Below are 25,527 nucleotides of genomic sequence, written 5' to 3'. Positions count from 1 at the left end.
AGTTCGCAGACCCCCTGGAAAGTCTCTGCGGACCCCAGGGGTCCGTGAACCCTAGTTTGAGGACCACTGCTGTAATATATCTGTGTTTAATACACAATTAAAATCTCTAGCAAAAATGCATGCCTTTATTACAGGCTCTATAAAATAATGAAAACCTAAAAATTATCCAGAATAATTTAGATTCAGTTGAATGTTGAGGCGGGATAGGATAACTTTTCCATACCATTTTATTTTATTGAATAATGTTTTAGTCTGTTTACATTAAAAAATGCTATTATATGATTCTTGATTTATTAAAGTATCTCCTTTATAGATGTGAACTTGAGATAACTCCAAGGAAACCTCACACTGAAGACAGTCACACTGTTGTTCCTCCACAGACTCCTGTTAGGTACAAACTGTTTCTGTTCATTTTTCTACTTTACATTTTTATGACCACGTGTTGACTAAGATGTGCCATCTATTTTTCACAATAAACATTTTCAGTTACTAGTGTGCAATTAAATTGGAGCTGTCAGAAATAGCTCCTGTTGAGTTGGATTCTGTTCTCTCTTTCCCCCCCCCCCCCCCCCCCACCCCCTTTACCCATACACACTCCCTTCTTCAAGGGTGTGAGGTTCAGATCTGCCAGATCATATGTGCCAGAATTATCTTGGTTTCCTCCTTGTGTCTTTGTCTACACCTCAATGCCACCTCAACTGCGATGGCCATCATAGAAAGTATGCCTTTACATTCCTTTCTACAATTTCCTCATCTATAAATAGGTGATTAGCTTTCTCCTTTTGTAAGCATACAAAAAAGCACCGATCCTGGCGAATGGGAAAGATACAAAGAACAGCAAAGGGTCACAAAACAGGTAGTAAGAGCTACTAAGAGCTACATAAAGGGAGTATGAAAGGAAACTTGCAAGGAATATCAAAATCAACACTTTTGTTACAATTATATTAGGAAAAAGAGAGTATTCAGGAGCAATGTTGGCCCCTTAAAAACTGAAAGCGGTGATATCAATGCCAAGGAAATGACGGATGTGCTGAATAATTACTTTGCGTCAGTATTTACAGTAGAGAAACATAAGAACTAGGAGCAGGAGTAGGCCATTCGGCCCTCGAGCCTGCTCCGCCATTCAATAACATCACGGCCGATCTTCTACCTCAACTCCACTTTCCCCATATCCCTTGGTTCCCTTAATATCCAATATAGGAAGAGGATAGCATGCCAGAAATCCCAAGGAAATGAAATCAGGGACTCAGTAAAATTAATGCGAGTACAATAACAGTAATAAAGAAAATAATGGCACTAAAGAGTGACAAATCCCCAGGACGAGATGGTTTCCATCCCAGGGTTTTAAAGGAAGTGGGTGAGTACATTGCAGATCCCCTAACTGTAATATTCCAGAGTTCTCTTGATTCAGGAACCATTTGGATTGGAAAATTGCGCATGTCACTCTGCTATTTAAAAATGGTGAGCGGGAAACCAGGGAATTATAGACCAGTTAGCCTAACATTGGTTGTCGGGAAATTACTGGCATCTATCATAAAAAATGAACTGGTTGGGCGTCTCAGAGACTCCCCTAGCAGTATAAACGAGCGCCTCATGACTCTTCAGCTCACCCTAGCCTGGAACCAGTGCGCTACGGTCATCGGTGCGTACGTCCCAACACTAGAAGCCACAGACGAGACCAGAGGAATCCTACTCCAGCCTCGAACAGTCCCTGTCCCGAGTCCCAACGGGCGACAAGCTGATCCTCCTTGGCGACTTTAACGCCAGAGTTGGAAAGGACACAGACCTCTGGGGAGGTGTGTTCGGCAGAGAGGCGGTAAGGAAAGCCAACTCCAACAATACCCTCCTCCTGTCAAAATGCTTAGAACATGGCCTTGTCATAACTAACACCTTGTTCCATCAGAGAGACAACTACAAGGCTTCATGGCAGCACCCTCACTCCAAGCACTGGCATCTGCTGGACTACGTCATCATCCGAGCGAGGGACCGCGAGGATGTCCGCATCACCCACGCCATGACAGGAGCTGATGACTGCTGGACAGACTACCGCCTAATCCACTCTGTCATCTCCATCAATGTAGCCCCAAAACAGCGGCGGCAACAGAAACAATGCCGCAGGAAAATTAATGCTGGAGCACTCAAAGACCCCGTTAAGAAAGCCCTATTCAGCCTGTGCCTCACAAACAACCTGACGACTCCCAGTGATGCAGAGACACAGAGTGCCCACAGCGCCTGGTCTGCACTCAAGGCCTCCATAATCAGCACCTGTGAAGAGACGCTCGGTCACTCAACCAGGAAACGCCAAGACTAGTTCGACGAGAACGACCAGGAGATCCAGGAGCTAATAAGCCGCAAGCGCAAGGCATTCCTGATCTGGAAACAGCAACAGAACGCGAGAGCAAGAAAGCAGCTCCACAGAAGCCTGAAGGCTGAGGTCCAACAAAAAACTCGCAACCTAAAGAACAGATGGTGGGTGGAGAAAAAGCAGGAGATCCAGCAGCTAGCCGACAACCATGACGTGCGTGGATTCTTTAGCACAGTCAAGACCGCCTACAGCCCAAGCACCAAAGGCCCTACCCCACTGCGGGCCAAGAACGGAGAGGTACTCATCAAGGACAGAGAGGCAGTCAGTGCCCGCTGGAAGGAGCACTTCGAAGATCTCCTTAACCACAACTCTGTCTTCGACACGAGTGTCCTCAACTCCATTCCGCAACATGCTACCCGCCACCATCTCAGCACAACCCCAGCCCGGCAGGAGGTTGAAAAGGCCATCCGACAACTGAAGAATAACAAGGCCTCAGGAGCAGATGGGATCCCTGTCGAGGCACTAAAGCATGGCGGAGAAGCACTACTGGCGCGAATTCATGAACTAATTTCTCTTATCTGGAAGGAGGAGAGCATGCCAGGGGATCTCAGACGCCGTAATTGTGACCATCTTCAAGAAAGGTGACCAGTCCGATTGCGGTAATTACAGAGGAGTTTCCCTGCTGTCTGCCACAGGGAACGTCATCGCAAGAATCCTCCTCAATCGCCTTCTCCCAGTGGCCGAAGAGCTCCTCCCAGAGTCGCAACGCGGATTCTGCCCACAAAGGGGCACAATGGACATGGTCTTCACCGCACGTCAATTACGAGAGAAATACAGGGAACAGCACCAACCGCTGTACATGGCCGCCTTTGATCTCACAAAGGCCTTCGACACTGCCAACCGTGAGGGATTATGGAGTGTCCTTGTCAAATTCGGCTGCCCTCAAAAGTTTGTCACCATCCTCTGCCTGCTTCACAACGACATGCAAGCCATGATCCTGACTAACGGTTCCACCACAGACCCAATTCACGTACGAACCGGGGTCAAGCAAGGCTGTGTCATCGCACCAACGTTCTTCTCGATCTTCCTTGCTGCAATGCTCCATCTCGCCCTCAGTAAGCTCCCCGCTGGAGTGGAGCTAATTTACAGAAGAAACGGGCAACTGTTCAACCTCCGACGCCTCCAGTCCAGATCCAAGGTTGTCCCATCCTCTGTCGTCGAATTACAGTATGCAGACGTCCTTGCGTCTGCGCTCACTCGGAGGTTGAACTCCAAACCATCGTCCACACCTTCACCGAAGCGTACGAGAGCATAGGCCTTACACTAAACATCCGTAAGACAAAGGTCCTCTACCAACCTGCCCCCGCCACACAGTACTGCCACCCGATTATCAAAATCCACGACAAGGCCTTGGACAACGTGGGCCACTTTCCGTACCTCGGGAGCCTACTGTCAACAAGGGCAGACGTCGACGACGAAGTCCAACACCTCCTTCAGTGTGCCAGTGCAGCCTTCGGTCGCCTGAGGAAGAGAGTGTTTGAAGACCAGGACTTCAAACCCGGCACTAAGCTCATGGTCTACAGAGCAGCAATGATACCTGCCCTGCTGTATGCCTGAGACATGGACCATGTACAGCAGGCACCTCAAAGCACTGGAGAGGTACCACCAACGCTGCCTCCGCAAGATCCTGCAAATCCATTGGCAGGATAGGCGCACCAACGTCCGTGTTCTTGCTCAGGCCAACCTCCCCAGCATCGAAGCTTTGACAACACTCGATCAGCTCCGATGGACGAGTCACATTGTCCGCATGCCCGATATGAGACTCCCAAAACAAGCACTCTACTCGGAACTCCGACACGGCAAGAGAGCCCCAGGTGGGCAGAGGAAACGCTTCAAGGACACTCTCAAAGCCTCCTTGAAAAAGTGTAACATCCCCACCGACACCTGGGAATCCCTGGCCCAAGACCGCACAAAGTGGAGGAGAAGCATCCGGGAAGGCGCCGAACACCTCGAGTCTCTTCGCCGGGAGCAAGCGGAAGCCAAGCGCAAGGAGCGCACGTCAACCCAAGCACCCCACCCACCATCTGCCCTCTGCCCCACGTGAGACTGCAGGTCCCGCATTGGACTCATCAGTCACTTGCAAACTCATTTTTAATGTGGAAGCAAGTCATCCTTGGTTCCGAGGGACTGTCTAAGAAGAGCATCTATAATTAAGGATAGGGTGACTGAACACCTCAAATTTCAGTTGATCATAGAGTGCCTGACAAACGTGATTGAATTTTTTGAAGAGGTGACTAAAGTAATGGACAAGGGAATGTCTATGGATGTTATTTATATGGATTTCCAGAAGGCATTTGATAAAGTCCCACATAAGAGACTGTTATCTACGGTAGAAGCCCACGGAATTGAGGGCAAATTATTGACCTTTTTAGGAATTTGGCTGAGCGGCAGGAGATAGTAGGGATAATTGACAGGTACTCTAATTGGCAGGAGGTGACTAGTGGTGTCCCACAGGGATCTGTGTTGGCGACTCAACTATTCACAGTATTTATTAACAACTTAGATGATGGCATAGAAAGTCATATATCCAAATTTGCCAATGACACAAAAATAGATGGAATTACGAGAAGAGATTACACAAATTAGGATTGTATTCCCTGGAATTTAGAAAGTTAAGGGGTAATCCAGTTGAAGTTTTCAAGATATTAAGGGGAACAGATAGGGTAGATAGAGAGAAACTAGAGCCAGACCTTTCAGGAGTGAAATTAGAAAACACTTCTACGAACAAAGGGTGGTAGAAGTTTGGAACTCTTCCACAAACGGCAATTGATGCTAGATCAATTGTTAATTTTAAATCAGAGATTGACAGCTATCTGTTAACCAAAGGCATTAAGGGATATGAGCCAAATGCGGGTGTATGGCGTTGGGTCGCAGATCAGTCATGATCCCATTGAATGACTGAGCAGGCTGGAGGGGCTGAATGACCTACTCCTGTTACCTGGGTTTTTTTTCCTTCTTTTTAGTCACTTATGATCCCTTTGAACTATAGCATTTTGGAGTGTTACATTTCTTGGGCTCTTAATCTTTGTGATCCAGCTTGGCTGTTATAGGCCTGTCTTCAGTTTGAGCTTTTGCCTTTATCAGATGTCCTTCCAAGGTGTTCTCATTTTTTGGATGAGGTGTTAAACTAAGGCCCCATCTACCTGCTCAGGTAGATAAAAAGTGTAAACTTCTTGGCTGAGTCCTAACTCTTCTGCAGCAACTGGAGAGTCAAGTGACGGGGGCCACTACTGTCAGATTTTGAAACACAGTGGAGGGGCTTCACTGAGGGTGATTGTGTATGGGAGACCACAGAATAAATCTACGCTTTTATACCTCAAGTTGGAAGTTGCTGGAAATGCATCGAAGTAATCCTGTAAATAGATACCCAATAACTAAAATGCACTACTTGAAAACTACAGAAGATATTTCATTAAGAAGAAATGTTCATTGTTTCTTTGTGGTCATCAAAACATTTTGGGGAATGCCCTGCTATCTTAGACCTGCACTCACCAAACAAAATGTGTAATATTATTTATGTAAACTGTCCACAATTTTGGATGGCTATAGTTGACTTCAGAGGTCCAAAGCCAGTCTTCTCACAACATTATTCTTGAGGTTTCAAGTCCAGATATGGAATCTTTGATCTCCCATCTCTATTTACACACACATCCCTAGCTAGACATTTGGTTTGTCAGAATGCCATGTCGGGAAACCACAAAGTATTATACTTCCTTCAGTTGCATGGAATCTCAATTGAGTCAAATCGGAACTTTTACAGGTGCTTGCTTTACTCCCTACTATTTAAACTGCTTTCTCTTGGAACAAGGCGATGTATCCTGTAGGGGGGCATCTTTTACCTGGTTTACGGTAATTTACCTGGTCAAGCAGCCTTTTTTTCCACTGCACTGTGACCAGTACCAATCAGCGGTTTCGAATCGCTAAACCCACCCTCCCAGTTCTGACTGGAGGAACTTATCATTAATGATATATTAAAAACGGACAAATGGTTTGGATGCAAGAAAGCCAGACTTTATTAACTAAATAAACTACACCACACGATCAATGTAATCACGGTAAAGTTGCTAAGATAGGGGAGGAAAAATGGGCATAATGAGGGAAAACGACTAAAATGACAATTCTAACGAAATCCCACTTTACTCCCCACCCCTATGCCTATCCTAAGTTGCCTTGTGGAAGGTCAGAAAAATGTATGCTCATCACTATAATGCCAGCTCCGTGTCCCACGAGATCTTCACTGTCCTGAAGTAAAGAAACACCCCAGTGTTTTAAAAGTAAACTGCTGGTGTTCTTTCTTCTTCAGACAGACTCCCACACTGTAGAGGGCACACGGAGGCAAGCCAGAGAGAGAGAGAGAGGCCTCCGAGAAGCTATCTCTATATATCCCAATTTTGGGGCCAAAATGTTCCCGCCTACATCCGGAGTTTTCTGGGCTAAAACAAAGGGATCCAAACCGTCCACTTGTCTGGGATGGGTTTGAATAAAGTTGCCATTGTCTGTGATGGCTGTCGATAAAACTGCAGGGGTTTTGAATGTGTCTTCATTCTGGGGCTGAAATGTTCCCGCCCACATCCGGAGTTTTCTGGGTTAACAAAAGGGATACAACTGTCCCCATTGTCTAGTAATGGGTGATTCAAACCCATTCATTCTTAAACTGTTCCTTTTCTTAGTCTAAAAAGTCTCTTCCGTAGTTTAGGTGTGTTTCATTGTGTGTGATGGGTTTTGAATGGAGTTGGATTACTTTGTAAACAGAAACCCATTCTCTTGTGGTCATTGAAACCGTAGTCAAGTGGTTTTAATCCCTTGTGCAAACATCCTTGTAAATAAACATCGATTGTCTCTGGAGGGAGGGGGAAACTCCCCTTTTGATTGACAGAATTTGACTGCCAACTTTGATCCTCCCCCTTTTCACAGACATACACGAACTGCTTCCAAGCCCTTTGTCCTTGGCCATGCTGTTCTGACGGCCATTTTTCATCCCTGGGCAATTTACCAAACTCAAGGGTACAATTTTTAATAAAAATGTACTGTCTTAAGGTGTGCGATTTAAAAAAAAAAAAAAAACAATTTTTTTTTAACAAAGTTCTTTGATTCCGGTGTTGTCCAAGTGCTGCTTGGCTCACGGGCTCCTTAACGCAGCCTTTTGCGGTTCTGGGCACGTTTTAAAACATTGTCCAACCCAGAGACAATTTAAATCACACAGTCTTTGTCCACGATGTGGATTAATATTTCCCGATCTTCAGGGGCTGAGGGGATTTTGCGAACCCCTACAATCCCCTCTCAGCAGAAGGTACCCAGTGGTCTCCATGGGGCACTATTTTTGTGACCATGCATGCAAGAGTTTATTGAGCTTGTTGTAACTAAATTCCCATTTCTGGTGACCCTTTAATCATTCATCAGTGACACTAGATTGGACATGTGACCTGGATCTCTGATGTTTGACCCTAGACCCAAATATTATGTCAGAATTCAGATTACATTTCACCATCATCTAAGTTCAGTGCCCCAATGATGTGTGCACATGACTTGGACTCAATCTCTGAAACACAAGCAGCCTAATTAGCAGTCAACCAGAGTTTAAAATTCCAGTTGGTCTGTCTCTGGGCTGAGGACACCATGGTGGTCTACTTTGTCAACAAGGAAGGAGAAACATTTTAATCCCTGTGCCAGGGTGAACTGCTAATGTCCACCAGTATTGGAACCACTCAGTCACCCTCTCAACATGGTTGATGTGGACATTGTAATATATATATATATCTTTATTTATGTAAATGGATAATTTATTTGGAGCTTAATCAGACTTGCAGTTATCCAGAAGCATACCCATTTGCAACAGTGATCAATACTTGTTATACTCTCTGGAGAATTAGGAAAAGGTAGCATAGGTGCTGGAAGAACTGTCATTCTGGTGAAAGCAAATATACATTTAATTCATTCTCTAATTACAGAATCAATCAGTGATTCTGATATCCTCTGATGTTGTTCAGACATTTAGCTGTTGACGAGCACTGATGTGATGTCACTACCCTGCACAATAGAACTACTATCTTGCTTATCAGCATGCATTCTTCATTTGGAATTGACATACTTTCCTTTGACAGACTAGCTAATGAAAGATGATTATTAGACAAATGCTAATTTCTACTTTTATATATACCTTTATTGCTTGCATGAATAAAACATATACCCTAAATTGTCAAATCTGTTTGGTGAGCAATTATGTCCCTTCAATAATTGAATTAAAGTCTCAAGCCAAGTTCTTTCAGTAATTATATCTGTTGCAGTTACTGTTTCTTTCCTGATTCTTGGAGAGCATCTGTGTTGTGTATGTACCTTTAAGGGAATAACTGGTCTTAGACTGCAGTACCGGCAGTGACCACCCCTGTATAAAAGGCCCTGGCAGGCTTCTGTAGTTTCAGTTTCAAGCTGCCTCTTGTTCAGTAAAGTACCTGTTAACTGTTCTCCCGAAGTCCATGTATTATTGAGGCGCGGACTTTACAGTGGCGATGAGTAAGTTCGAACTCACCTGCAGTGTGGCATCATCTCACGGGGATCTCGCCTGAAAGGAAGGTCGTAGTCTGAGCAACGGGCGTCGACCGAGGGCAACCGCCCAAAGAATCCATCGGTGTTTGGAGAATTGCGGGAGAGATTGTGGTTCCAGCGAATCGTGCTAGTAGCAGGTAGCGCGCTGACCCTTCCGGACTGCGGCGGGCTCAAGCTCGATTGAGCGGCTCTACAAATCGGGCCGCGCAGCGTCGCCGGGAAAAGAAAACGAGAGAGAGGGTGGAGTGCACAGGGCGCGGTCGGTGCTCGAGAACAGGACAGCGGAGAGAAACCAAACGGGGGGGGAAGGAAAGCGAGACACGCCGAAGCTGCGGGTCGCCGCCATTACCCCGTAGAACGCTAGGAGCAGCGTGGCAGTAAGGGGAAGAAGCAAAAGCGCGGGAGGCGCCATTTTATCCCGTTGGGGAAGAAGCAAAAGCGCGGGAGGCGCCATCTTATTCCGTTGGGGAAGGAGCAAAAGCGCAGGAGGCGCCATTTAAAATCGCCCAAGATGCCGAAAAGTGGCAGTATCACTGCTTTCGACAACGAGGTAGAAGACGACCACGTATGTAGAAAGAATCGAAGTGTACTGCAAGGCAAATGAGGTGGCCGATGGAAAGAGGGCGTCGGTATTATTAAATCTGATGGGTGCGAATACGTACGGCCTATTGCGGAATTTAATTACCCCAGCTAAACCAATGGAGAAAAGTTTTGAGGAGATTGTTCATATCTTACAGGAACACCTAAGCCCTACACCACTGCTGATAGCAGAAAGATTCAAGTTCCATAAAAGAAAGCAGCACAAAGATGAGAGCAATGCTGACGATCTTACGGAACTACGCAAGTTATCGAAGCACTGCCAGTTCGGAGCAGGACTGGCAGACAACTTACGGGATAAGTTTGTCTGCGGGCTCCAGAGTGAAGGAACCCAGAAACGACTACTTTCAAAAAAGGACCTGACGCTAGAACAGGCTTTCAGCGTGGCAGTATCCTACGAAGCAGCAGCACGGGAAGCTGCGGAAATACAACAGAATCCACAAGAATACAGCGCTAACGAAATGACGTATGGAGCCGAAAAGTGCTATCGCTGCGGCAGAACAACCCATGAGCAGAAGGACTGCTGGTTTAAAGACGACAATATGCAGGCAATGCGGAAAAATGGGACATATAGCAAGAGTCTGCAGGTCGGGAAAGAAGACCAACACGACAAGAACTACTAAGGAACAGTACAGGAAAGTAAAGAAACTGACAGATAGTAGTTCAGAAGGTCAGGAGAGTGATAAGGACTCCGGGAGCAGGTGACTAAGTTGTTAAAAGCTACACAACGTGATCGCAAAAGAAGATCACCGAACCATTTGGGTCACCATAGCAGGGTCCCCAGTGAAGATGGAATTGGACACAGGATCAGCCCGAACTGTCATGAATCGACGAGACTATGAGCGGCTATTCTCACACATACCCTTAAAGGACACGTCCATTGTATTGAAGACATACACGGGGCAAAAGGTCTACCCCAGAGGAAAAATAAGGGTGCCAGTTGAATATAACGGAAAGGAAACACAGAAACTATACATGTATATACTACGAGATGGAGGACCACCATTATTGGGACGTGAATGGATCCGAAGACTACAATTGGATTGGCATTCCATTCTGGCACTAACTGCGACTGACAAAAAAGATGATGACGTCGCACCTGGACGTCTGTCACAAATTCTATCTGACGCGGAAGAGGTGTTCCAACAAGGACTTGGGACTCTAAAAGGAGTAAAGGCAACCATAAAGATTGAGGATAACGCAACCCCAAAATTTTTCAAGGCCAGACCGGTGCCATACGCGATACGCCCAGCTGTGGAAGCTGAACTGGAGAGTCTGGAGCGTTCGGGGGTGCTGTCTAAGGTGGACTGGAGCGAGTGGGCCACACCCATCGTTCCTGTAATGAAGAAAGCATTGAGCAGCACGCCTGGGGAGCCAAGGAAGGTTCGCATCTGTGGGGACTTCAAGGTGACTGTGAACCCAGTCCTGCACACAGTACAGTATCCGCTTCCGCGGATAGAAGATATTTTCGCCTCACTATCTGGAGGGAAAAACGTTTTACAAAGATTGACCTGGCTCAAGCGTATCTACAAATGGAGGTGGAAGAAGCATCTAGGAAATACCTCATGATAAACACTCACAAAGGCCTTTACCAGTACAATCGACTGGTATTTGGGGTAGCATCGGCCCCGGCTATGTGGCAGAGGGCAATGGAACAAGTCCTGCAAGGGATCCCGGGGACCCAGTGTTATTTGGACGACATCCTGGTTACGGGCAAAAATGACAATGAACACCTTGCCAACCTGGAACAGGTGCTCACGAGATTGCAGGAATATGGGCTACGAGCCAACCGTCCCAAATGCGAGTTCTTCAGGAGACAAATCTCGTATTGTGGCCACATGATTGATGAGGAAGGGTTGCATAAGTCGCCGGACAAGATTGAGGCTGTAGTCAAGGCTCCAGCACCAGAAAATATATCATAACTGAGGTCGTTCCTCGGGTTGGTGAACTACTACCATAAGTTCTTGCCGAATTTATCTACAATTCTGCACCCACTGAACGCCCTGCTGCAAACTGGTGTAACATGGAAATGGAGTGATGAGTGTAAGCATGCCTTTCAGGAATGTAAATGCCAAATCACTTCAAAAGAAGTATTGGCCCACTACAACCCAACACTACCGATTCGGTTGGCATGTGATGCGTCACCTTACGGCATTGGAGCGGTGCTGTCACACAAATTCCGTGACGGTTCAGAGAGGCCAATAGCCTTTGCATCGCGCTCGCTAACCTCAGCCGAGTGTAACTACGCCCAGATTGACAGGGAGGCCCTCAGCCTGGTGTGGGGGGTGAAGAAGTTCAATCACTATCTGCACGGGCAGAAATTCACCCTACTGACTGATCATCAACCCCTGGTCTCAATTTTTAACCCAAAGAAGGGCGTTCCGGTGATGACGGCGCAACGGCTGCAAAGATGGTCACTTTTTCTAGGGGCACATCAGTATGACATAGAGTACAAAGGTACGAAACAACATGGAAACGCTGATGGGCTGTCACGCCTACCGTTGCCTACGGCGGAAGAAGCACCTGCAGTGGACCCTGTGGAGATATTCCATGCGACCATAGTCGAATGTTTGCCTGTTACAAACGCAAGTATTGAGAAGGAAACCCGAAATGACCCGACACACACTCGGGTCTATGATTTGACGGTGAAGGGATGGCCAGCATATGGCGACTCACTGTTGCCAGCATTCTCGCCAAGGAGGGAACAGCTGTCAGTGTGCCGGGGAACCTTGATGTGTGGACCCCGAGTGGTAATTCCACCCAAGTTGAGAGATAGAGTACTCAATGAGCTTCACGAGGGTCATCTGGGAGGGGTTAAAATGAAGAGCCTAGCCAGGGCGTTTGTGTGGTGGCCGGGAATCGATAAAGAAATCGAGGATATGACCAAGAGATGCACAGGATGCCAGAAGGTCCAAAACGCTCCACCACAGGCCCTGCTACATCCATGGGAGTGGCCCTCATCTCCATGGCAACGGGTACACATTGATTTCGCTGGTCCATTTATGGACTCAATGTTTCTAATCGCTGTGGACGCCCATTCGAAATGGCCAGAGGTCATTAAAATGTCCTCCACCACCACGGAGAAAACTATTGCAGTCTTAAGGACCATCTTCGCCAGGAATGGGTTGCCAGAACAGATCTGTTCTGACAATGGCTCACAGTTTGTGTCTGAGGATTTCCGGAGGTTCCTGAAGAATAATGGGGTGAAACATTACACATCTGCCCCATATCATCCAGCCACAAATGGATTGGCGGAGAGGTTTGTTCAGACCTTTAAAAAGGCCATAAAGGCAATGTATAATGACGACATACCACTGCAACACAAGGTGGATAACTTCCTGTTTGCTTACCGGAATGCGACACATGCAGTAACCAACCAAACTCCAGCCGTACTGTTTTTCAACCGGAGACTAAGATGTCGCTTGGATTTGTTCAAACCAAACATAAGATGAGATGTTGAGGATAAGCAGTTCCAGCACATAAATGAGAAGCCAACCAGGAGCTTCAAGATAGGGCAACCAGTCTTAGCCCGCGACTACCGAACAGAAAAATGGCAGCCAGGCACGATATGCACACAGCAGGGACCACTAATGTACACCGTGGACGTTGGAGAGAGCATCGTGAGACGCCATGCTGACCAGATTCTAGAGTCACAGGAACAAGCCAAACCTGTACTACAAGCATGTGCACCTGGTAATGAGCCCGAAGTACAGATTGCGTCTACCTCAGAAGTCGGGGTATTGGAAGCTGACGAACCAACCAATGACAATGAGCCAGAATTGACTCCACTGCCAGAACAGGACACTCGAGAAAGGCACTATCCAGTCCGGATCAGGAAGCCTCCTCAAAGACTGAACTTATAAATGACTATTTCAGTTGATGTATATATTACTGAGAAAATTGTAATTGTAATTAGTTATTATTTAGTTGTTAAATGAATGTTATGTACTGTTTATCTAAAAGGGGAGGAATTGTTGTGTATGTACCTTTAAGGGAATAACTGGTCTTAGACTGCAGTACCGGCAGTGACCACCCCTGTATAAAAGGCCCTGGCAGGCTTCTGTAGTTTTAGTTTCAAGCTGCCTCTTGTTCAGTAAAGTACCTGTTAACTGTTCTCCCGAAGTCCGTGTATTATTGAGGCGCGGACTTTACAATCTGTTTATATTAAAGTTTATATTGAAGTCTAATTTGACTATTTTTCTTCTAACCTTCTGTAGAGTTTAATCCCAGTACTCGAAAGATAGTGCACTGTTCCTTCGAACTCTTGCATTTGTGTAAGATGACATTTCTAATGTAGAAAACTGCCTCCCTGATAGCACAAGTTTCTGTTAACTCCAGTTATTGGTGATCAAAGGCATACCTGATATGACATGATTGAATTGTTTGAAGATCTCATCCCAAGTATTTCTTGAAGATGATTTTTCAACTTTATTTGCAACAAGCAACTGTCATCCTCCCATTCTCCTGAAGCAGAATTGTAAAGCAGATTCCATTCGGTGGCTGCTTTGAGAATGATATTATGTAGATCAAACAAAGTCATTTTGTGAGTATTGCCAACTGTATATGTCTTGTGGATCATACTCTTCTTTCCATCTAGCACGTTTACATAAAGTAATCCGTCAAAAAATAGCTGTGGTAGAGAGTAATTATATGTTGTTTCCATAAAGGAATCCTTCAAAGTAAAGAAAGAAAAGAAAGACTTGCATTTATATAGCGCCTTTCACGATCACTGGACGTCTCAAAGCGCTTTACAGCCAATCAAGTACTTTTTTGATGTGTAGTGACTCTTGTAATGTGGGGGTGTGGTAGAGCGATGGTAGAGATCAGCTAGGTTACCATGTATTTCAGGAAATTTGAGGTGAACAAATTAACAGGATATCATTAGATGTGTAGGATGTTTATTTTATGGTGTCATTGTGATTTAAGTACTCGTTGCACAGGGCTCCTTAACTCTTGCTTGATGTATTGATCTGTTTTCCCATGCAGGACTGCAATGAACACCATCCAGGAGTTACAGATGATTTTAAATACAGCCGATGACAAACCTTCGGATACTCTTGCAGCATACTTTAATGTACGTGGGTGTTGGGGTGAGGAAGAGAGAGAGCTCTGTAAAATCAGGAATTTTCCTTTCGATACAAATGAAGGCAGTTTCAAAAATTGTAATATTATTATCTATAATAAACACTAAACACACTTCAGTATCAACAGCAGTTTTGAAATTGCTGTGTGTTATGCTATCATTTCTGGAGGCTGCATAGATCCATGGAAATTGATGATAAACTGAAGAACTGTCACAGTACATAGGATATCAAATATACTGGATAACTTTGTAACTAATAGAAAACAGATGTATTTAGTGTGCAAGGGGAGCTGGATAATGCCATTTTTGTGCTTATCTTGCATTTAAGAAGAAAAACATTCTTTGGCAATTTTTGCTGTTGTTATTGAAAAACGTGCTGTCATATATCTAGATGTGCAATTATAACACTGCATCGCACATCTTTAGACCAAATATCCTGCAAAGTGGAAATTTTATCGTTAAATTCTATTAAAGTTCTAAATTAAATGTAATCTTTGATTATGGCATGTGGAAAGCTTCTTTCACATTCCACTTGTGTAAGTCACTTCTCCAGTAAATATAGGTACAAATATAGATGTCACACAACGTCTTTGCATATATTTTCTTAGAACATAAGAAGTAGGAGCAGGAGTAGGCCATACGGCCCCTTGGGCCTGCTCCACCATTCAATAGGATCATGGCTGATCCGAACTTAGACTCACGTCCACTTCCCTGCCCACTCCCCGTAACCCCTAATTCCCTTATCAGCTAGGAAACTGTCTATCTCCGTTTTAAATTTATTTAATGTCGCAGCTTCCACAGCTCTGAGGTAGCAAATTCCACAGATTCGCCACCCTCTGAGTGAAGAAGTTTCTCCTCATCTCAGTTTTGAAACGGCAGCCCCTTATTCTAAGATTATGCCCCCTAGTTCTAGTCTCGCCCATCAGTGGAAACATCCTCCCCGCATCCACCCGATCAAGCCCCCTCACAATCATATGTTTCGATAAGATCGCCTCTCATTCTTCTGAATTCCAATGAGTAGAGGCCCAACCTACTCAACCTTTCCTCGTAAGTCCAACCCCCTCATCTCCGGAATCAACCGAGTGAACCTTCTCTGAACTGCCTCGAGAGCAAGTATATCTTTTCTTAAATATGGAAACCAAAACTGTACGCAGTATTCCAGGTGTGACCTCACCAGTACCCTGTGTAACTGAAGCAAGACTTCCCTGCTTTTATACTCCATCCCCCTTGCAATAAAAGCCAAGATTCCATTGGCTTTCCTGATCACCTGCTGTACCTGCACACTAACCTTCTGTGTTTCATGCACCAGGACTCCCAGATCCCTTTGTACTGTAGCACTTTGCAGTTTCTTTCCATTTAGATAATAACTTGCTCTTTGATTTTTTTCTGCCAAAGTGCATAACCTCACACTTTCCAACATTATATTCCATCTGCCAAATTTCTGCCCACTCACTTAGCCTGTCTATGTCCTTTTGCAGGTTTTTTATGTCCTCCTCACTCACTGCTTTCCCTCCCATCTTTGTATCGTCGGCAAACTTGGATACGTTGCACTTGGTCCCCCTCCTCCAAATCGTTAATATAGATTGTAAAGAGTTGGGGTCCCAGCACTGACCCCTGCGGAACACCACTAGTTACTGATTGCCAACCCGAGAATGAACCATTTATCCCAACTCTCTTTTCTGTTAGATAGCCAATCTTCCACCCATGCCAGTATATTACCCCCAATCCCGTGATTTTTTATCTTGTGCAGTAATCTTTTGTGTGGCACCTTGTCAAATGCCTTTTGGATGTCCAAATACACCACACCCACTGGTTCCCCTTTATCCACCCTGTTTGTTACGTCCTCAAAGAATTTGAGCAAATTTGTCAAGCATGATTTCCCCTTCATAAAACCATGCTGACTCTGTCCGATTAAATTATGCTTATTTTCTTGTGAAATCTTTTAAAATATTACCATTACTTTATCTTGCTGTGTATTGATTTTATTATATATTTATACTACAGCTTTCTAGAAACCTGTGGGATTGTAATGACTTACTTCATATATCACGTTTTTGTCTAACAAGATGGATATTGTTTTATTTGAATACTCTTTTTATTTAAAATAAATTATTGAGAATTGTGCATTTGCTAAGACTTTCTGGTAGTGTAGAAGGATTGTTAGTATTTCTTTCCTTGGCACTTGACCCCCCTTTTCCCCCCCCCCCCCCCCCCCCAAGAGAAACTTCTGTTTCTATGCATTCAAGTGATTCTCTCCAATGGGGAGAACAAGAGCATCCACTTCACATGTGATTTGCATGCCCCGAGAGGCTGTGGTGGATTCTATTTGGTCCCTCCCTTCTGATTGCCTTAATTCAGTATATATATCTATATAAAAAGCCCCACATTTCAAGACTTTTCCATATATTTTTGTTTTCCATTGCAGGAATATTAGTCTGAACATTTTTATACTTTTCCAGAATTGTACAGTGAACCCCACCAATGGCATTATGAATAGAGTGGAGAATCTTGGCCAGAAGTTTCAGGAGAATTTTGCTCAGGCTGTGGGAGAAGGATGGGCAGAGATTGGATCTCAGGTATATGTTCTTTTCGTTGCTTTCAGCATGTCATGATTATTTACCTGATGTACTTTAAATTGATTAATTTCTTGTCCTGATCATATTCCGCTTCTTTCAGAGACATAGACTTGGCGTGCGGTTATACTACAGGGTTATGGAATCCATGTTGAAATCGGTAAGTTTCAATTGCTGCACAGGCAGGATTTTGTTAAAGGGGGAATGTAAGAGAGATGTGCTAAAAGAATTTCAGTATACATTTTTTTAAATGTGAAAAAAATTCTGTGGAGTTGTAAGCGTATATACTTTTCCAACTGTATTTTATTTCTTCTCAAATTGGTGGTGAAATGTGTGAAATCAATTTAATGACATTGGACTGCATAACTTGGGTGCCGCAGGGTTTGTGTGATATGGCACCATGCTGCATTTTTCAAAAGGTTAAGTGGTGTTCACGCATGAAATTAAGAATCATACATGGAGTAGGACCCAGGAGGCAGAAAATAAACCTGGAATTTGGTCCTATTGTGGCTGTGTCTTCCTGGAGGAGGAACTGGAGGTTTAAGCAGAGAAATAAAGGGAGAAGACCATATCTGAGGAAAAAACAGTTTACAGATCAGGTTGTCCAACCTAGCCCTAATGAAGAACTATTTTATTGCGAGGTTTAGGCTCTGCAGGAAGACACCAGAGCTTTAGGAACCCCAGGAAGCTCGGTACCTGAGCTGGTACTTAGTATAATTATATAGATTTGTTCATGGTATCTGGTGTAGTTTGTGATGTTTTAGTTTTGTCAACTCCAAATGAATCTGGCTCAGCTGTAAAGTGAAATGAATTAGACATGAGTAGAACACCACACAATTTTTAGTTCAGAATTATTGCTCGTGTAGGTACTTAGAGCAAGCAATCCTAGGTAACGGTATGTTTTTCAACTACTGTTCTAGGCAACAATTTTTTTTTCATTCTTGTCCTTTTTTGCCTCTGCACTCCTCAAGACATTAATTCTTTGCTAGGGTACGGCTCCTTGGGCCTATTTACCCTCCAGTACCTCATCCAAGTGACCATTGTTCCTGTATGAGTCTTGACTTTTAATGTTAGGCTATTTAACTGCAGCAGGGGACATCCACACACTCAGTTCCACAGGGGTCACTGGGTCACTGGAAAAGCAGTAAGACATTCTAAAATAACTTCTATTGATCTGATTTGGTAATGAATAGAAAAGCATTTTATAGTGTATAATTTAGCTTGTATTTTTATATAGTACCATACCATCAGTGTTTGTGCATTCTGTGCCAGAAATGTGCCACAAACTGCAATAAAATGAATGAATGAATGACTGGTTAATATGTTTCTTTGATGGTCTTGTTGAGGGAAGAATGCTAACCAGAACTTTTGACTGAACTCCCTAAGCATCTTCAAATAGTGTTGTCGGATCTTTAACATCCACCTGAACAGGCAAATGAGGCCTCTGTTGAATGTCTCATCTGAAGTGTCATTCTACATTGAGCACAATGCTTCAGAGTGACAACCTAGATTGTGGGACCAAGTACGGTGTAGAGTTCAAACAGACAGGCTTATGACCTTGAGGTGATGGTGTTACCAGCTGAGGCAAGGCGGCATGTATTGCTTTGTAAGGGCTTTCAATCTTTGTATCCAGCACTACATTGTTTGATTCAACTGCTTCTCCTTGGAATTATTGCTTTATTAATGTTTCTGGAAAGCTGTGTTCTCTGCATTCGTTTGTTTAATCTCTGGTGTGTATTGTATTTGCAGGAAGAGGAGCGACTCTCTGTCCATAATTTTAGGTAAATTTATAGATTTTCTTCAGAAGACTTGAAAACCTATTCAGTTTTATATAAACATATATTTTTAAATGATTTCTTCCACTCTCTTTGTAGCAAGTTGTTGAACGATGCTACCTTTCATGGATCCCTACTTGCCTGTGCTGTGGAGGTTGTCATGACCACATATGGTATTACCTGTAAGTACATGAATGAGGCTTCAAGTTTTAAATGTTTTAAATCATAAGCCCTTCAGTTTTACCTTGGTACATTGTCATTCCCGTTTCTTGACCCTCCATCAACTTCAGCTAAGAAGTTTGGCTGGTGTTCTCTGGGTTTGCTTTTTTTTTTACGTTTTTGTTTTGTCTCTTTTGCTGCCATGAAGCACTCCATCTAGCAGCTGAAGTGAGCAAAACTTGCCCATTGGTGATAAATCAGTTCAACTTTAAAATGGCTAACTTCAAGGCTAACACATGGGAGTGATGGTGAACTCTATACTAACCATGTCCAGAATATTGAGTATTGCCCAGTCAGTCAAGTTTAAGTCTAAGGCCATCATGCTGAAACCAATTGTGCGCTGATTAGGTCACATCTTGAATGTTGCATTCACTTCTGGTTACCAGGGTGCAAGGGCAATATCCAAGCTTTGGGAGAAGTGCAAAGCAAGGTGTTGATGCTGATCCATAGTGTCGTGAGAACTGAGTTACGAGAAAAGGCTAAACAATACTTGGATCTTTAAGCCTTGGTGTACAAGAGGGAGCTTTGTAGAAGAATGTAAGATACTAAGTGCAATAGAAAAGGTTAATCCTGAGTGCTATTTCAATTGCAGGATAAGGGGATACAGCCACACTGGTGAAAGGCAAGTACAGGACTGATGGCAGGAAACACGTCTTCAGAGTGATCAATGCGTAGAATAATCTTCCAGTTGAGAGAATGAAAGCAAAAATTCGAGTCATTCGAGAGGCAGTTAGACAATGTGGCAGGATTTTCAGTTTCAATGGAAGGATGAGTTTGCTTGGCCAAATGGCCTCCCTCGTCTATACTGATCTTTGGCAATCAGGCTTCAATTTTAACCAAGGTCCCCATTGTGGAAGTGTGACACTATGGCAATTTGGTTAAATTCTGTGCACAGTATGCCAGATTACTGCTTGGATTTACAAGTTAAATTTTCACACTTGAAGTCTTCAGTTTTAACGACTTCAAAATATTTATTGTGCATTATCTTCTCTCCTAATAGACAAAAATATGTTGTGTTGGTATCTGTAAACATTAACCTGTCTTTTCAATAATTTGAAAACCTTCATATGATCGTCCAAGCTATCTTTTCTGCACATAGGCAAGTATGTAATCTGTAGTGGTTAACTTTTTTCTTGTGCTCGTTTCGTCAGGCCACATCTGTTCTGTGGCCAAGAGATTGAGAAACTGCTCAAGCAGTCGGCTATCGGGCCAGTTGATGGATTTGACCTTTGCAGTAGCCCACCATAATGATACTGGTCTACTTTCAAAGATCAGAAATTCTGAGATTGAGCAGAATTCTTGCAGCACAGAGTGAACCAGATCAAATGGTCCGAACACTAAGGAACTTGTCTTTCCTGTGAAACACGGAACTCATTCAGACCACTTCCTTACAGCAGTGCAGTGGATGCTCCAGGCTATTTTGCTTCACTTATTTTATTGAAGGCTTTAGCTCTCTTAGCTGCTCTTTAAACTAAATCGCTCAAGATGTCCTTTAACTTTTAGTTTCGATGGTATTTTTATATCCTCACTTCCCTTGGAGAACAGTGTGAAGTTGTGGAAGGATTTACAGGCTGACTAACAGTCTGACAGGCCACGATGTGAACGCTTCATCCATGGCCGTAACCATCCTTATACCAGCCAACAGGGTGGTTATTCCTATATGGCTGGAGGGTTTTATGGGCTCCCACAGCCCACATGATGACCGAGGTGGGAATGGTACCACCAAGCCAAAGCCTTGCTCCTCTCTTTGGTGATGAAGGATGATGAGAAACCAACAACACCTCAATGACACATGCAGGCAAACCTAGATGTAAAGGATCAATCCAACCAGCCAATAGCTGACATGAACTACAGAATTTGTTCACCCCTGTTTGGCACAAAAATAAAACAAAAAAGGTGACTCAACATTGGCTAACAAGGGAAATTAGGGATAGCATAAGATCCAAGGAGAGGACATATAAATTGGCCAGAAAAAGCAGCAAACCTGAGGATTGGGAGCAGTTTAGGATTCAGCAAAGGAGGACAAAGGGATTAATTAAGAGGGGGAAAATAGAATATGAGAGTAAGCTTGCAGGGAACATAAAAACTGACTGTAAAAGCTTCTATAGATATGTGAAGAGAAAAAGATTGGTAAAGTCAAGCGTAGGTCCCTTGCAGTCAGAATCAGGGGAATTTATAATGGGGAACAAAGACATGGCAGACCAATTAAATACATACTTTGGTTCTGTCTTCACAAATGAGGACACAAATAAACTCCCAGAGATGTCGGGGAACATAGGGTCTAATGATGGGAAATGGTGTTAGGGAAATTGTTGGGATTGAAGGCTGATAAGTCCCCAGGGCCTGATAATCTACATCCTAGGGTACTTAAGGAAGTGGCCCTAGAAATAGTAGGTGCAATGCTGGTCATCTTCCAAAATTCTATAGACTCTGGAACAGTTCCCATGGATTGGAGGGTAACTAATGTAACCCCACTATTTAAAAAAGGTGGTAGAGAAAAAATGGGGAATTATAGACCGGTAAGCCTGACATCGGTAGTGGGGAAAATGCTAGAGTCCATTATAAAAGATGTAATAGCAGAGCACTTGGAAAACAGTGACAGGATCGGACAAAGTCAACATGGATTTACAAAAGGTAAATCATGCTTGACTAATCTACTGGAATTTTTTGAGGATGTAACTGGTAGAATAGATAAGGGAGAACCAGTGGATGTGGTGTACTTGGACTTTCAGAAGGCTTTCGATAAGGTCCCGCATAAGAGACTAGCGTGCAAAGTTAAAGCACATGGGGTTGGGGGTAAGGTACTGACTTGGATAGAAAACTGGTTGGCAGACAGGAAGCAAAGAGTTGGAATAAACGGGTCTTTTTCCGAGTGGAAGGCAGTGACTAGTGGGGTACCGCAGGGATCGGTGCTAGGACCCCAGTTACTCACAATATATATTAATGATCTAGACGAGGGAACTAGATGTAATATCTCCAAGTTTGCAGACGACAAAAAGCTGGGTGGGCGTGTGTGCTGTGAGGAGGATGCAGAGAAACTCCAGTACGATTTGGACAGGTTGGGCAATTGGGCAGATGCAGTATAATGTGGATAAATGCGAGGTTATCCACTTTGGTGGCAAAAACAGGAAGGCAGATTATTATCTGAATGGCAGTAGATTGGGAAAAGGGGAAGTGCAACGAGACCTGGGTGTCCTTGTGCACTAGTCGCTGAAGGTAAGCATGCAGATGCAGCAGGTGGTTCAGAAGGCAAATGGTATGCTGGCCTTTGTAGTGAGAGGTTTCGAGTACAGGAACAAGGATGTCTTGCTGCAGTTGTACAGGGCCTTGGTGAGACCTCACCTTGAGTATTGTGTGCAGTTTTGGTCGCCTTATCTGAGGAAGGATGTTCTTGCCATGGAGGGAGTGCAGCGAAGATTCACCAGACTGATACCTGGGATAGCAGGAATGACGTATGAAGAGAGATTGGGTCGATTAGGCTTACATTCGCGAAAGTTTAGAAGAATGAGAGGGGATCTTATTGAAACTTATAAAATTCTAAGAGGACTAGACAAACTAGATGCAGGAAGGATGTTCCCGATGGCGGGGGAGTCCCGAACCAGGGGTCGCAGTCTAAAGATAAAGGGTAAGCCATTTAGGACTAAGATGAGGAGGAATTTCTTCACCCAGAGAGTGGTGAACCTGTGGAATTCTCTACTGCAGAAGACAGTTGAGGCCAATTCATTAAATATATTCAAGAAGGAGTTAGATATATTTCTTAAGGCTAAGGGGATCAAGGGATATGGGGAGAAAGCAGGGACAGGGTACTGAATTTGGATGATCAGCCATGATCTCATTGAATGGCAGAGTAGGCTCGAGGGACCGAATGGCCTACTCCTGCTCCTATCTTCTATGTTTCTATGGGACTTTACACTGCCCCAGTTCCTTTGTATTATAAATCCTGTATCAAGGATTTAAGTGGCCAATGTAACGGAACAGCCAACAGAGTGTTGTAAGAAAAGCCCTTGAAGGGGAACTGAGTTCGACCTAGGGCATTCATAGAATCAAACCAACAATTCCTCTGGATATGAAGAAACTTGATTTTAAGTATAAATGGTCCTGACTGAGGAATCTGTGCTAATGCGAATTTATAAAAATGTAAAATTATAACTAGCCTTATGTTTGTATCGCATGGGGACCTGGAAGTGAAAATAGGCGAAAGATCTTTTAATAGTGGACATTATAATGCATCCAAGAATGGGGCATATAATCCTGTGGATTATATTCATCTTCTGGTGTCCATGGGGGCCATTGACTATTTCTCATGAAATCTCACCAATTTTGGATTGACTGCAACATTTTCTATATTCAAGTTTGTAATCAATCTCTACATGTTCATTTATTGGCAATTGCAATCATCCATCTTTTCTTGTTCGAATATTACTTGAATGAGCGTCGTTTCATTTCCTTTATGAAGGAAGCACTGAAAAACAACTGAGACAACACCAATTTTTATTGAAGACCTAAATTTACAAAATTACGCACCCACTCTTTGAACTGTTAATACCCTTTGTTTCCTATCCACTTTTCCACCATCACCAGACAAAGGCCTTTTTTTGCTTTAGCTGCAAGACTTTAGTAAGGCACCTTATGAAATATCTTCTGAAAAATCAAGATTTATAACATCTGACATATTACCATTGTCCATGCATAGTCATGACTCTTGGCTCTGAAGTGAAAATTAGATAAATATTTAAATACAGGGCTGTGGGGAGATTGCAGGGCAGGGATGATTATTTTTGGATTACTCTAGCAAAGAGCTGGCACATAACACGATGGGCTGAATGGTCTCCTGTGCTGTAAACTTCTATGTACCATACACCTAGAATGAGTGAACAATGTCATAACTGGTTTTCTGAGCTGCACTCTATTGCATCGACATGAGTGGATGTGGCACTTTTAGATGATGGGTTGATTCTAGACAAGGATTTATCAAAAAATAATGCTGTTTTCAAACATTTGTAATGAGAAACTCTTGAAGTTGTTGTTCTGTACCAGTGGCTAGGAAAAAATCAATTATATGAAAACTGAAAATGGAAGCCTTGACTCTGCATTTCTACTCCATGGACATCCAACAGATTTAAATACCTCAGATAAGCATTACTTTGTCTTGCTTACATGAAGCAGATTATCTGCCTATTTTCAAAGTCATGAGGGCAGGTTTGATTTGAAGCAATGTAACAGACTACTCAGGACACCTAGCATTGTCAAAATTAATATTCTGCATTTACTGTTATGTTTTTGAGATGTTAACCAACACCAGTAACGGCAAATGGATATCTGGCCAATCACATTAATGGTTTTCACATGGGGAGTTTTTTTTCCTTAAAGATAACATCAAGTTGTGAAGGAGTCCGTTGGCTAAATAAATGGATGGGGCTGGTAGTGATGATATTTTAAAAAAACAACAAAGGATTTAGTTATCTCTGGCATACCAGTTTCAGCAAAATCAAATCCCATCATAAGCATATGACTGCAGGTAGTATAGAGTATTGGCTGGCATTTTAAAGCAGTCTGCTGTCAGCCTCATTTGGAATAACCCAGGTGTCTGTTTGAAGTGATGAGCTGATTCAAAAAACAGCTGGATGGTGGCCTATGATAAATCCAACAAGCAGTTCAATAATGGCAGTTTAAGCCCTTTGCTAACTCCGGAGGGATTATCGGCTACCATAGAATCAGCAAAATTTACAGCACGGAAGGAGGCCATTCGGCCCATCTTGTCTGTGCCTGTCGACAAAGAGCTATCCACCCTAATCCCACTTTCCAGCACTTGGTCCGTAGCCTTGTAGGTTACGGCACTTCAAGTGCATACCCAAGTACTTTTTAAATGTGATGAGGGTCTCTGCCTCTACCACCCTTTCAGGCAGTGAGTTCCAGACCCCCACCACCCTCTGGGTGAAAACATTTCTCCTCAAATCCCCTCTAAACCTCTGACCAATTACTTTAAATCTATGCCCCCTGGTTATTGACCCTTCTGCTAAGGGAAATAGGTCCTTCCTATCCACTCTCTCGAGGCCCCTCATAATTGTATACACTTCAATTAGGTCTCCCCTCAGCCTCCTCTTCTAAAGAAAACAACCCCAGCCTATCCAATCTTTCCTCATAGCTAAAATTCCTCAGCCCAGGCAACATCCTCATAAATCTCCTCTGCACCCCCTCTAGTGCATAACCTCCCTGCTCTTATATTCTGTGCCTTGGCTAATAAAGGCAAGTATCCCGTATGCCTTCTTAACAACCTTATCTACCTGTCCTGCTACCTTCAGGGATCTGTGGACATGCACTCCAAGGTCCCTCTGATCTTCTGCACTTCAGTGTCCTACCATTTATAGCGTA

General features: G+C 43.7%; 1 protein-coding gene across 7 annotated transcripts in view; it reads left to right on the top strand.

The window, feature by feature from the left end:
- rb1 (retinoblastoma 1) overlaps positions 1–25,527 on the top strand; it is a 295,784-nt gene that overhangs the window by 77,271 nt on the left and 192,986 nt on the right. For all 7 annotated transcript variants that reach the window (XM_086006459.1, XM_086006458.1, XM_086006457.1 and 4 more), the window contains 6 exons: positions 314–391; positions 14,492–14,579; positions 17,048–17,164; positions 17,265–17,321; positions 18,911–18,942; positions 19,036–19,118. In XM_086006459.1, the coding sequence (XP_085862585.1) occupies positions 314–391; positions 14,492–14,579; positions 17,048–17,164; positions 17,265–17,321; positions 18,911–18,942; positions 19,036–19,118 (455 nt within the window). The remainder of the gene's footprint in view (positions 1–313; positions 392–14,491; positions 14,580–17,047; positions 17,165–17,264; positions 17,322–18,910; positions 18,943–19,035; positions 19,119–25,527) is intronic.

This window comes from Somniosus microcephalus, chromosome 14 (assembly GCF_052327205.1).
Source record: "Somniosus microcephalus isolate GS21.2 chromosome 14, FLI_Smic_1.0, whole genome shotgun sequence".
Taxonomy (NCBI): Eukaryota; Metazoa; Chordata; class Chondrichthyes; order Squaliformes; family Somniosidae; genus Somniosus; species Somniosus microcephalus.
This window is presented reverse-complemented; position numbering and strand designations above follow the sequence as displayed.